The sequence below is a fragment of the Raphanus sativus genome, unplaced genomic scaffold, assembly GCF_000801105.2.
Source record: "Raphanus sativus cultivar WK10039 unplaced genomic scaffold, ASM80110v3 Scaffold2814, whole genome shotgun sequence".
NCBI lineage: Eukaryota > Viridiplantae > Streptophyta > Magnoliopsida > Brassicales > Brassicaceae > Raphanus > Raphanus sativus.
In genome coordinates this window covers 1-13,704 of record NW_026618122.1, presented here as the reverse complement: position 1 = coordinate 13,704, position 13,704 = coordinate 1, and the positions used below count along the sequence as shown (strand labels likewise).

General features: G+C 35.3%; 2 protein-coding genes across 2 annotated transcripts; one reads left to right on the top strand and one right to left on the bottom strand.

Moving 5' to 3' along the window:
- The first annotated feature begins 2,477 nt into the window (after positions 1-2,477).
- LOC130506025 (uncharacterized) lies at positions 2,478-2,882 on the top strand. Its single transcript, XM_057000627.1, has one exon. The coding sequence runs from the start codon at positions 2,478-2,480 to the stop codon at positions 2,880-2,882; it is 405 nt and encodes a 134-aa protein (XP_056856607.1).
- A 1,152-nt stretch (positions 2,883-4,034) lies between these two features.
- Positions 4,035-4,976, bottom strand: LOC130506024 (protein FAR1-RELATED SEQUENCE 5-like). The gene has a single exon (XM_057000626.1). The coding sequence runs from the start codon at positions 4,974-4,976 to the stop codon at positions 4,035-4,037; it is 942 nt and encodes a 313-aa protein (XP_056856606.1).
- Between the last annotated feature and the right edge of the window lie 8,728 nt (positions 4,977-13,704).

The window sequence follows — 13,704 nt, the reverse complement described above, 5'->3', positions numbered from 1 at the left end:
GGAGAGTCAAGTAATCTTGTCTCATTCTGACATCACAACCAGCTTCGGTGGCTTGTCCTAGGCTTAGAATATTGCTCTTAAGTTTGGGAATGTAGTAGATATCTGTGAGGAGTAGTCGTTTGTCATCTTTGCTTTGAAATAAGATTGATCCTTTCCCTCCTATTTCAATGCATGATTCATCTCCAAACTTCACTTTTTCTTTGATGTTCTCGTTGAGCTCTGAAAAGTATGATTTTTCTCCTGTCATATGATTGCTCGCGCCGTTGTCAAAGATCCACATACCATCTCCGGCTCCGTCTGCCTCGTACTTCTTTGTGATGACATTCTCTTCATTCAGGAAGATTTCGTGCATATAGAGGACTGGATCAGCTTCTTCTGTGTCCGCTAAATTTGCCTCCTCCATCTTTCTTATTCTTTCTGGGCATGTGGAAGCAAAGTGCCCCGGTTTGGAGAATTAGACAAGAAGTGTCACAATTTGTCTAATATCCACGAGACATCTGGGCATGTGGAAGCAAAGTGCCCCGCTAAATTTGCCTCCTCCTTAGACTTCGTTGGAGGTTTTGGATCTCCCAACAATAGGTATCAGAGCGGTTTGACGAAGATATGCAAGAAAGACTAAAATACCCCTCGAAGGAATGAGGAATCCTTGAAGAAAGAAAAAGGAGGTCTGTAGCAGGAATGTCAGAAGATCATGGAACATGTGATGTGATGTTGTGGGAGAAACATTCTCAAAGGAAAACTTTGCGATCCGCTAAAGGAAACACACAAGAGATGAGTTGTGGTCCTTAGTTTGAGGGGGAGAATGTGAGATATCAAACTAAGTCCCACATTGGAGAATTAGACAAGAAGTGTCTAATATATAAAGAGATGTCCAACTCTAATTAGTACGAGGCCTTTTGGGAAGGAGTCCCAGAAACAAATCCATGCGGGCTTTGCCTTCGAGCCCAAAGTGGACAATATCGTACTAATCGGACAATAGAGAGTTGGACATGGGCTTGGAAAAGCCCAATAATTGGTAGCAGAGCGGTTGACGAGAAATCTGCAAGGAGACCTAAATACCTTCGAGTGATGAATGGTATATCCTATGAGTTAGGAATGAGAGGTGTGTGTGGCAGAGATCAAGTCAGAAGATTCTGGAAATCAATTGTGGGACACGAGATGAATGTGATCCTTAGTTTGAGGGGGAGAATGTGAAATATCAAACTAAGTCCCACATCGGATAATTAGACAAGAAGTGTCTAATATATAAAGAGAAATTCAACTCTAATTAGTACGAGGCCTTTTGGGATGGAACCAAAAGGAAATCCATGCGGGCTTGTCATTAAGGCCCAAAGTGGACAATATCGTACTAATCGGATAAATATAGAGTTGGACATGGGTTTTCACAATCCCAACAAGCAGTCTACAATATTTGGAAAGAGAGGAACGCTCGAATCCACAACCAAGCCTTTCGTCAAGCACATGCTGTGATTAGAGAGATTAAGCTGGCTGTGCAGGCAAGGATAGATCCATTGTCGAGAGTACACAATTCCAGGAGGACAGATATAACTCTGATGGGAGCTTTGTTGAGCAGATTTGGATAGGGGAGGTTTGTGAGTTGTGAGTTTGAAGCGTTGGGAGCAGAAGAAAGTTATGAGGAAGCGTAAGAAGTGATTTGTCTAGTTTGGAGTTTTTTTGTGAGAGAGCGTTTTATTTTCGTAGGAGAATTGTAAATGTTTTCTCAAGTTATAATAATAAAGGAACTTTCTTTAAAAAAAAATATTTCAAACATATAACAAAAATAAATCTTCAATGTTTTTCCTTATTTGTAGAAAAATAAAAATAAATTTTATTTTTAGAACTGATTACATGTATTAGTTTTGAGGATATTCTAGTTTTAATTGCAAATTAAATTTTCTTATGGTATTTTTTTTTGTTTATTAGTTAGGGGCTCATATTTTTATTTCGAGTTGGACCCAAAATATCTCAGTATTGGCACTGTTTTGCCAGATGCATTCCGATCAGGAACCTGTCCATTTCCCGGTGATCTCGCAGATCCACCTTTAGTTAATTATTCTTTGATGAGCAATTCTTGTATCCACTCCTAGGGTGAACTTTTAGGTTCACCCAACCAATTATAACTTCACACATCATATCTAGTTTTTGGAAGAAAAAAAAAGGAGAAAAATTAGAAATAGAATTATCTACAAAATTAAAAAGTGAAAAACAATTGAAAAAAGGAAAACAGAAAGGACGTCGAAGTTGTTTAACGCAGTCGAAGACAATATACTTTTTCATCGGCTGAAAAAAAATAAATCACAGAGAAGAGACGAAGCTGGGTTTGTGATTTTCTGAGTCTCTAATTGTTATTTTTTCAAATCCAATCTCGAATTCACCTCTGTCTGATGTACTCCTAACCCTAATAATCTTTTTTTTTTGGTCACCTAACCCTAACAAGATTGTTCTTGCCTTTGGTTTTACAGAAAACTTGACAAAGAATGGAGAATAATAAATTAAGTGGTGAAGAAACGGTTCTTGGTGCAGCTTATGATATTCAGTACTTTCGACAAACATCTGCTGGTTGGGTTATTCGTGATCAATATGGTGTGGTTAAGTACTGGGCAATGGCACGACTAGGACATGCTATGTCTCCACTTGAAGCAGAATATAAGGCTCTTGTGGCTGCAGTACAATGTGTTATTTTCTGGGGTTATAAGTCAATGGTGTTTGAAGGAGACTGTGAAGTACTGATACGTATGATGCTTGGTGGAAGAAAGGAATATAGCATTATTACTTTATGTAATGATATTATAAGTTGGAGCCAGAGATGGTTGGATGACATACCCTTCGTTATTCTCTACGCTCTCTATATTCACCAACTTCCATTTAATAAGTGTCCATGATTTGGTATTATTTTGGTCGATCCTCACTAATTCAGAAAACTATGTCCATGATTTTAAATTAAAACAGAGAAGCTAAGGTGGAGTTATTGTAAAGAGAGAGACTGAGCTTTTGATCAAAAGGTTGAAAAGGTTGATGATCAAATTAAAGAAGACACCAAATAGAAAAGGAGAGGCAAAACTGCATGGGATTAACAGCTGTAAACGTTGTTAATTCATATGAGGATGCTTCAGAGTGTGTGCCATTTAACATCATCAAGAACGTGGACTTGCCAACACCGCCAAATTACAGCCACAAAGAAAATCCAAACCCATCTCCACTTCCACTAGAATCATGTTTGGGAGACAGCTACAAAAAAAAAGAAATAAAGAGTTTGATACTCTGATTCATCTAAAAGAAGCACACGTTTTTATACAGCTATAATTATAAGAAGTTGAACTTTAATTTTGGAGGTTCTAACATACTCGACAACTAAGTAACTATCAAAACCCTTTCTTTTGATCATTTTATATGTTATTTTGTCCAAAAACGTAATACCCAATCTATGAATCATTGCCACTATTCTTGTCGAAGTCCGTCGATGAACCAGCACCATAATTCTTGTCAAAGTCCTTTGATGAACCATCTCCATAATTCTTGTCAAAGTCCTTCGATGAACCATCGCCATAATTCTTGTCGAAGTCCTACAAAACAAAACAAAATGTCTACTTAAAAAAGACATATAACTTAATTATAAATAACATATAAAATGAAATATTTACCTGGAGTAATTGCGAGAAAAATGATCCACTATGTAATATCGGATTAGTGGTAGCAACAGATAACTGGGTACGAAAAGTAAAAATTAGTTTCTGAATCATTTATCAAATTTTTGAATATTGACATATAACTAAATTATAAATACTAGACATAATGAATTTTTACCTGGGGTACTTGAGAGAAAAATGGATCATTGTGTAAGATCGGTCCGGTGGTAGCAAAAGATAACTGGGTACTGTCATTAGGAATTGCTTCCTGGACCATTTATCAATTTATTCAATAATTACTATATATAGATATTGAATCAGTCAGATTTAAATAAAAAATTGACATAAACTAAAAACTAATAATATATATCAAATACCTGAAATGATAATTTTTTCTTTGCTCCAGTCTTACTTGATGATTTTGATGTACCACGCTTTTGTTTCATCATATAAGAGAGCAGCTTCGAACACAACAGTCTGCTTATGATGATTGACCCCGACAAATGGAGCAAATGGTCTATCATATTCATTGGTCTTATAAGTTGTGTCAAAGCAGACAACATCTCCAAATAGATTGTAATCGCTTATAGACCGATCATCCGCCCAGAAGATATTAGTGATCATATCGTCCTCATCAAGTTGCATGGAATAAAAAAATGATGAATTTTCTTTTTTCTTTTTCTGAAAGTATTCCAAAACTGCTCCAGCATCTCCCTTAACCATTGTTGACATCCGCTTACGATATATGTAATTGCGATAGTCTTTCTCCAAAAAACCCAAATTTCCTCTCCCCCCAACTTCCAAGGTCATCATTTCAACGGTGGCTTTTGCTGAAATTCCTGACATTTCGGCATCATCAGCATGTTGTTTTTGAGAGACAGTGATTGCTCGATTTCCCTTCAGCCAATGCTTCATAGGTGTCCTAACTAAATCATGGTTATGATTCGGGTCGAAAGACACAATCTTATAACTTCCGCTGCTTTGAAGGTAGCAACCCATATGAGCTTTGCAATCACACCTTGTGATTGGTCGGGAAAAAGATCTCTTGACCGTAGATTCTTTCCTAACCCCCTCTTTTGAACATACATAAAGAATCCTTACTGCCTTGTCATCTTCTTTTTTCTTTTTCGTCCTCCTTTGTTTTCTTACATTGAAACCATGATTTCCTGCGTACTTACAGTAAGCAATATACGCAGCCTCATCAGAACTAAACTCCATCCCAATACAAAGTTCATCTTTCTTTTCATTCTCATTGTATGCTTCTAAAACATCAACACCTTCACTTTCAACTTGATCCTCTTTTGTTGGCTGTTTCATATTCTTCTTCAGATTCACTGAGTGAAATGTCATCTTCCTCGACTGAAAACTCAACCAAATTTTGGTTTATCAAACTGGAATCATCTGAAAAGAGAGAAGACAACAGAAGAAAAAAAAATCTCATCATCTTTTTTGTCCACATGCAGAACAAAAGTCATAAGATCACGTGTTTAATTTGTTACCTACAACTACTAATATAAATTGATTAAAGTAGAACCAACTTGGTCTGTAGCAATAAAACCTCATGTCCCTGACACTAAACTTCAGCTATCGTTTTGTGCACTAAAACTCACTTTCTCATTCCCCACAAAACACACACCAAATCCTATTGATAAGGTAAACTAAATGACGAACTCAACTATTCTAATTCTGCATTTTCTTATTATATAATTAGGAATATGCAGAGTTAGAAACTTCAACCAATTTTTGATTTATAAAACTGTAACCACGTGAGACAACTTGTAAAGTAGATTTATACTGACCACCAAGAACCGTTTCTTCACCACTTAATTTATTATTCTCCATTCTTTGTCAAGTTTTCTGTAAAACCAAAGGCAAGAACAATCTTGTTAGGGTTAGGTGACCAAAAAAAATAGATTATTAGGGTTAGGAGTACATCAGACAGAGGTGAATTCGAGATTGGATTTGAAAAAAAAACAATTAGAGACTCAGAAAATCACAAACCCAGCTTCGTCTCTTCTCTGTGATTTATTTTTTCTTCAGCCGATGAAAAAGTATATTGTCTTCGACGGCGTTAAACAACTTCGACGTCTTTTCTGTTTTCCTTTTTTCAATTGTTTTTCACTTTTTAATTTGAGAAATTTGCATCCCTATACACACATAACCTCATTCTGCTGATGTGTTTTTTCTAAATGACCATTTTGTCCCTATATCTTATATATTCCATTCTAAAAGTATCTCTCTCTCTCTCTCTCTCTCTCTCTCTCTCTCTCTCTCTCTCTCCATCTTCCATAATTTCTTCATCTAAATCTCCTTTGTTCCACAGTGTTAGTAGGATTGCTTTTCTTAATCAAAGAAAGATGGCTTTTGCGTGTTAGTTTTGTGGTTTTAACTCTTATATATTTATCTTCTTCTTTTGATTTTACATAAAGATGTAATGATGGATCTTGTCCAACTGTGGTAGTCTGTCTCTGAAATGGTTAAACTTACCAACGGATATAATCGGTCTAAGAAGTTAAATAGTTTATTCTGAATAATTGATTCCTCTTTCGTTTTGGTCAGTTTATGATTTGTTCCATTTGATAAGTCAATTCTATGTCTGCATCCTTACGAGAATAGCAGGGATGATGTTTAGTTTCTCTGTCTTTTTGCTGTGTGAAATAGGATAACAATGACATTGTACATACAATCTATTAAATAGCTGTCCACCAAAACTATGTAGTGTATTAGCATTTCTTACTCTAGAGACAGTATAACCACGGATATAGACATAAATATTATAAAATAGCTTTCTAAACCAAATTTTGATGAATTATTTTATAGATAGAATACAATGGTCAGGTTTATCAGAGACGGCACCCGTTTTACAAAGAAAATGTTCACATGTGGAGCTACAAAGGCCGATGTAGAGCGGATGAGAGAGGAGGCCGGTGCTGCAGCCCTAGCAAGGAAGAAAAGAAAGAGGAAAAGCACTAGCCAAACTCCTACTTACATTGGTGCTGATGCAGAGCATGTCTTTCATTTTTCTTTAATAATAAATTTATGGAATAGTCGTTTAAGATTTTACTTGTCTTTTTTTTGTAAATAGTTAGCCGGTAAAATCTACTAACTATCCCGACATTGTTATAGTTAGCCGGTAATATTTACTAATTAATGATTTAATTTGTGAAATAGCCAGTTACGATTTTACTTTAGTTTTTGTTATAGTTTGGAAATGTCTTTTGGTTTTTTTTAATGATGTAATTTGCAAAATAGTCGGTTAAGATTTTATTTGATTTTTTTTGTTATATTTAACCAGTAATATATACAAATTATCCTGACATTGTTACAGATAGCCGATAATATATACTAATTAATGATGTAATTTATGAAATAGCCGTTTAAGATTATACTTGACTTTTTGTTATAGTTTATAAATGTCTCTCAATATATTTATTATCCAGCTAACAAAAGAATGTAACAGGCTAAACAAACGAATGGTAGCCGGCTAAATTAACAAACACATAAACATTAGTAACTCATGTTAGCCGGCTAATTATTATATTATATTTTCGTATCTAATAGATCTCCATTACGATACAAAGATGAACTGGATAAAGAAAGTTTGCATTGAAAGTTCAGAACAGTAAATGTGATGTGAGTGAGTTAATGTCATCCACTGATCCTAATATTTTGATTTCACTTGAAACCCTAAGGTCCGAAGAAAGAGCTATTTTGGGGGATTTTGTGGTGAGAAGAGACGTTGCATCTTCAAGCGCCGGCGAATCCTTTAATATAGATGAACAAGAGATGACGAAATCCCAGAAAATAACAAAGAATTTTGAAAAAAACATTTTTTGAAAAAAACAGATTAGAAAGCTAACGAAGAAAATGTTTTAAAAAAAAAAAAAAGCTAACGAAGAAAATGGGAAAACAAAGAGAAAAGGTAAAGCGAGAGGAAGAAAGAGAGAACAAAATAATAATATTTTTTGAATAGCGGGGTCTACCGTTTCTGTAAATACATAACTAATCTATACATATTTTTTTGTCTATTAACAGCAAAAATACTAGTAGGGTTATCAGAGTCATTTTGTATCTGATAATATTGGGTTCCACTACCTTTTTCCATTCTTGCAAATTTTATAGTTATTGACTATTTTCTGTGCAAATGACTCTTTTAATTTCGTAGATAATTCTATTTCTAATTTTTCTCCTTTTTTTTGCTTCCAAAAACTAGATATGATATGTCAAGTTATAATTGGTTGGATGAACCTAAAGGTTCACCCTAGGGGGTGGATACAAGAATTGCTCTTCTTTGACCATAGTTTCAGAATCTATATTATCTATATATATTATTAAAACTGGAGTACAAATTAGTTTTGTTTGGAAACGTAGATAGTAATTAAAAAATGTTGTTAAAAATAAGAGGTTTGTTTGGAAACATAAATAGTAGTTTTAAAAAGAGGTTTGTTTGGAAACATGGATAACAAATTAAAAAAAAGTTTGTTTGGAAACATGAATAGCAGTTTAAAAAAATTTGTTTGGGAATATATTAAGAAAAACACTAATTTATATTATTAAAAAAGTTTTGAAATCTATTATATTTTGTGAAACTATTTATTAGGGTCAAATTTAAAATATATGAAAATGAGTTAATCTAATTATCTAAAACCATCTTTTACATATTTTAAATCAAAATAATAATATAAAGTTTATTTATATCAAAAATTTGTTCAAAAATATACATATATTCAAAAAATTATTTTTACCAAAATATTTTCTAATAACCATTATTAAAAAGTGTTTTCAATATATATAAGAACAACACAATACAAAGTCCAATTTCATATACCAACTTAGATTATGGTTATTATATTTCACATTAAATTTTTAAAATATAATATATGTGATTGTTTATATAATATTACGTATAAAATACTATTAATTATATGATTACTTATATTATGATACATATAAAATATGATTAATTACTTAAGAGTGTTTATGTTACTAAGGTTTTGAGTAGGAGCGGGTGTTCGGATACCCATTCTGGTTTGGTTCAGGTCTATTTGGGTTTCAGGTTTTCAGGATCAAAGATTTCAGCCCCATTCGGATATTTATAAATTTTTCTTCGGATCCGATTCAGATCTTTGAGGTTGCGGTTCGGGTTGGGATAACCCATTTAAATTCTTTTTAAAATTTTAAAATTCATTATATACTTTAAATTTCTCAAAATCTATAAACAAATAATATATTAATATATATTTGAATAACATATGTCAAAATACATAAACTTAATATATAAATTAGTTTGATTTAAATATTTGGATAGAGAATCTATAATTATTTGAAGTATTTTGGCATTTTGGATATACTTTAACTATATTAGATATTTACTTTTGACTATTTATATATATTTTCAAGTATTTAAATCAACTTAAAAGTACCATATATATTCTGATGATCTTATACACATTAGATCTAAAAATAATTAATATATAAGTATATAAGTCTATTTCAGATACATTCGGGTATCCGAAATACTTTTGTTCGGATCAGATTCGGTTTCATTTATCTAAATACCAAAATTTTGAATAATTTGGATATTTAATAACTTTCGGTTCGTGTTTGATACTACTTTTTTGGATCAAGATCGGTTCGTTTTTTTAGATCTGAGTTTTTTACCGAGCCTTAATATTAACATGAAAAACAAATAGCAATATATTTTATAAAAATATATCCGCGCGAATGCAGAGATCAAAATCTAGTTTGTATTAAACTCAAAGCAAATTACTCTTCTTTGGGAAGAAGGATGTGGAGAAGGATCTCTCTCGGCTCTGGCGACAAGAAGTTTGAATGACCTTTACCATAGTGGTTAAGTTCAAAGAGCTGACTGAGACAAGCTTTCGTAATTCTGAACTGTGAAGAACTGTGGTGCTTGAGCTTAGTATCAGAGAACAGGGGTTGTTTGATGAGCATTTTAAAACCTGGCCAAAACCCCATAGAAACACCAAAAGAACCCACATAACTTAGAAGTTGAAAAGCTTCATTGTTTCTTGTAGTGTTTCTTCTCGTTTATTCTTCCTTGAACATATTAAAACATAGTTACCTTTTTGAACTTTTTTTTTACTAACACATACTTACCTTGAGTTTTGAGAAACTTGAAGATTTTACTATCTTAGTCATGATATTGATAATTGTTTTTGTGTAGAGCAATATTCATATTCGTACAGTCCCGTCTCACTACGGAGCGAATATAAAGAGTTAAGGAAAGAGATATCATATCTCGACTCCATGAACGTTTTCTTATCGGGTTTCATTTCGTCTATTCAATCGTTTCTTTCCTTAACATCTCGCTTTTATTATATCGTTTATTTGATTCGGTTTTCCGGCTTCTACAGTCTTAACTCTTTATCGCTTTCTGTCTAAAGCTTTAATCGGATTGAAAAACGATTTATGAAACGGGTTTTAAGGTTTTGTAAACGGTTTCAAAAACGTGTTTGCGATCTGCTCTCTAGCACTTCCGCGAAGCGTTTAAGATACTTTGTTATTCAAAACGTTATGTATTCAAATCGTTTCCACGAACGCTTCATAAAGCGAGTTTGTGAAACGATCTAAAAGTCTACACAAACGGTTTCTGCGAACGCTTTAAGCGAGTTTGCAAAACGTTTTCTCAGACTTAAATCGATATGATTTGGTTCAAACACCAAAAGTGAAAATCGATTTAGATTATTATTTTTATTATTATATTAATAATAATTTGTTATTGTTGACTGGAGTACTAATCCGTTTTCATGTTTTCTCAACAGAAAAATGACGGATGCAAACGACACCCCCATTGACACTACCATCGTGCAAACTCCAATCAACGTTGCTGCAACTGATGTATCTGGTGTGACTACCGCTGGAAACATCCCTGCTTCCTCAACCGCTGCAGCAACAACAACCACTACCCTTCCTGCGGGAAACAGTGCTGATGAAACCACGCGCCGTAGCTTGTTCGGTGCTGGTCTTTATCAAACGAGTTCAGGTCTAGGAACCTCAAGTGGTCCGGTTGCAGTACCAACTCCTCCGTCTGTGCCCAGCCTGTTCACTCAAGGACTGATGCCAGACCAGTTTGATGGCAAAAACTTCAAAACGTGGCAGAAGAAGATGATGTTCTTCCTAACAACGATGAAGCTGGACAAGTTCATCCAGGAGGACAAGCCCCTTGTCCCTTACGGGATTGATGATGTGCACACTCTCGCAAGTGTTGACATTTGGGTGCATTCTGACTTCGTCTGCAAAGGCTACATTTTGGGTCGCCTCATTGACCCATTGTACCGTGTCTACTGTGACATTCCAACGGCGAAGGAGCTATGGAGATCACTTGACAAGAAGTACAGAGGTGAGGACGCTGGCTGCCAGAAGTATGTGGTTGCAAAATTTCATGACTTCAAAATGGTGGATTCAAAACCCATCATGGATCAGGTGGAAGCGTTCCAGCTCATTTGCCATGAAATCAAAGCTGAAGGGATGTCCATCTGCGAGACATTCACAACTCTCAGCTTTATTGAAAAGCTTCCTCCAAGCTATGCGGATTTCAAGAACTACCTGAAGCACAAGAAGAAGAAGATGGGCCTTGAGGAGCTTATCATGAGGCTTCAGATGGAATCCAGGAACCGAATTGCTGACAAGATCAATGCTAAGGAGCATAGTGTCAACATGGCTGAGCACAAAGGCAAAGGAAAGGCACACGCCCATTCTCCGGCAAAGCCGTCGAAAACTGCTGCAGCACTGAAGGCTACTGGAAAAAACTTCAAGAACAAAGGTATTGAAATCAATGCGAATGTGGAGAGATTCAAGGGGAAGTGTCACTACTGCAACAAAGTGGGACACAAGACTGCTGAGTGTCGCAAGAAGATCAAAGATGAGAAAGCTCAAGCAAATCTCACTGAGGAGGATCTTGTTGCTGTGGTGACTGAAGCCAACATGGTTGAAAGCAACAACCCCAGGGAATGGTGGTATGACACTGGTGCAACCACCCACATTTGCACTGATAGGGCGATGTTCAGCACCTATCAGAAAAGCAAGACTCAGGAGAAGCTCAGGATGGGAAACACTGCAGTCTCCAAGATTGAAGGACGCGGCAATGTGATTTTGAAGATGACATCTGGACGTGAGGTCACTCTGACAAATGTGAAGCATGTGCCTGACATGAGGAAAAACCTGGTCTCGGGAACCTTGCTCAGCAAGAATGGATTCGCCACAAGCTTTGAGGCGGATAAGCTCGTGATTAGGAAGAATGGGATGTATTTGGGAAAGGGGTATGTTAAGGATGGACTGGTCAAGTTGAATGTAATGACCGTCCCTCCGAAAGTTGTAGCTCCAAAAGTTTCAATGAATAAGAAAGAGCCAGTTGCTTATTTGGTTGAGTCTTTTAATATATGGCATGAAAGATTAGGCCATGTAAATAATAAATCTATACAAAGATTGATGAATTTAAATTTAATTCCCAAGTTTAAAACAAGTAAACAAAAATGTGAAGTATGCGTACAGGCTAAGCTCACAAAAACGCCCTCACCTCGTGTTGAAAGAACTAATAAACCTCTAGATTTAATTCACACTGACTTATGTGATTTAAAATACATGCCAACTAGAGGTGGGAAAAAGTACTTTGTGACCTTCATAGATGACTGCACAAAATATTGTTATGTTTATCTTTTACATAGCAAAGATGAAACCTTAGATAAATTCAAAGAATTTAAACTCGAGGTCGAAAATCAGCTTAAAACAACTATTAAGGTAGTTAGAAGCGACAGAGGAGGCGAGTATGATGGTCCATTCAATTCATTTTGTAAGGAACATGGAATAATACATCAAACTACAGCCCCTTATTCACCAGAATCTAATGGAGTTGCTGAACGAAAAAATCGAACTCTTAAAGAGATGATGAATGCAATGTTGCAGGAATTTGGGTCACCCCAGAACATGTGGGGGGAAGCGTTGCTTACCACTAATTATATCCTCAACAAGATTCCACACAAAATAACTGGCAAAACTCCATATGAACTATGGAAAGGTAATTTACCTTCGTATAAATACCTCAAAGTGTGGGGGTGCTTGGCAAAAGTTGCGGTACCACCACCAAAGAAGGTCACTATTGGACCTAAAACAGTGGATTGCATTTTCATCGGATATGCACATAATAGTACTGCGTATCGGTTTCTGGTACATGAATCTGAAATATCAGACATCCATAAAAATTCAGTCATGGAGTCTAGAAATGCATCTTTCTTCGAAAATATTTTTCCATACAAGGAAAAACATGGTTCAAAACGAACTCGAGAAGAAAGAGACAACGACAAGGACTCAGAAATTGAGACAAACGTTGAAGTTTCTATAAATGATATCTCAGAAAATGAAGAAAAAGATGAACCTCGGAGAAGCAAAAGAGCTCGAAAGGAGAAATCTTTTGGTGATGATTTCCTAATGGCATTTCTAGTAGAAAATGTTCCAAAAACTTTGGCAGAAGCTATGGCTTCACCCGAAGCTCCGTTTTGGAATGAAGCTGTCAAAAGTGAATTCGATTCTATCATGCAAAATTACACATGGTACGTAACGGATTTACCACCTGGCTGCAAAGCATTAGGTAATAGATGGATAATGACACGAAAACCTGGTGGAAAATATAAAGCTAGGCTTGTAGTTCAAGGGTTCCGGCAAAGGGAAGGCTTTGACTATTTTGATACATATTCTCCAGTAACCAGAATAACATCTATAAGGTCGATGATAGCTATCGCAGCCTTAAGAGACTTAGAAATCCATCAAATGGATGTAAAAACAGCTTTTCTAAATGGTGATTTAGAAGAAGAAATTTACATGAAACAACCTGAGGGCCATGTCATTCCTGGACAGGAAGACAAAGTATGCCGACTTGTAAAGTCACTTTATGGGCTTAAACAAGCTCCTAAACAATGGCACGAAAAATTTGACAGCACAATGATGTCAAATGGTTTCAAAATTAATGAATGTGATAAGTGCATATACTACAAAATTACCAAAAATGCGTATGTTTTGCTATGTCTATATGTAGATGATATGCTCATTATTGGAAGCAATA

Excerpts from the sequence above, each read along its gene's own strand:
- LOC130506024 (XM_057000626.1), bottom strand. The coding sequence starts at position 4,976 with ATGACATTTCACTCAGTGAATCTGAAGAAGAATATGAAACAGCCAACA.
- LOC130506025 (XM_057000627.1), top strand. The coding sequence starts at position 2,478 with ATGGAGAATAATAAATTAAGTGGTGAAGAAACGGTTCTTGGTGCAGCT.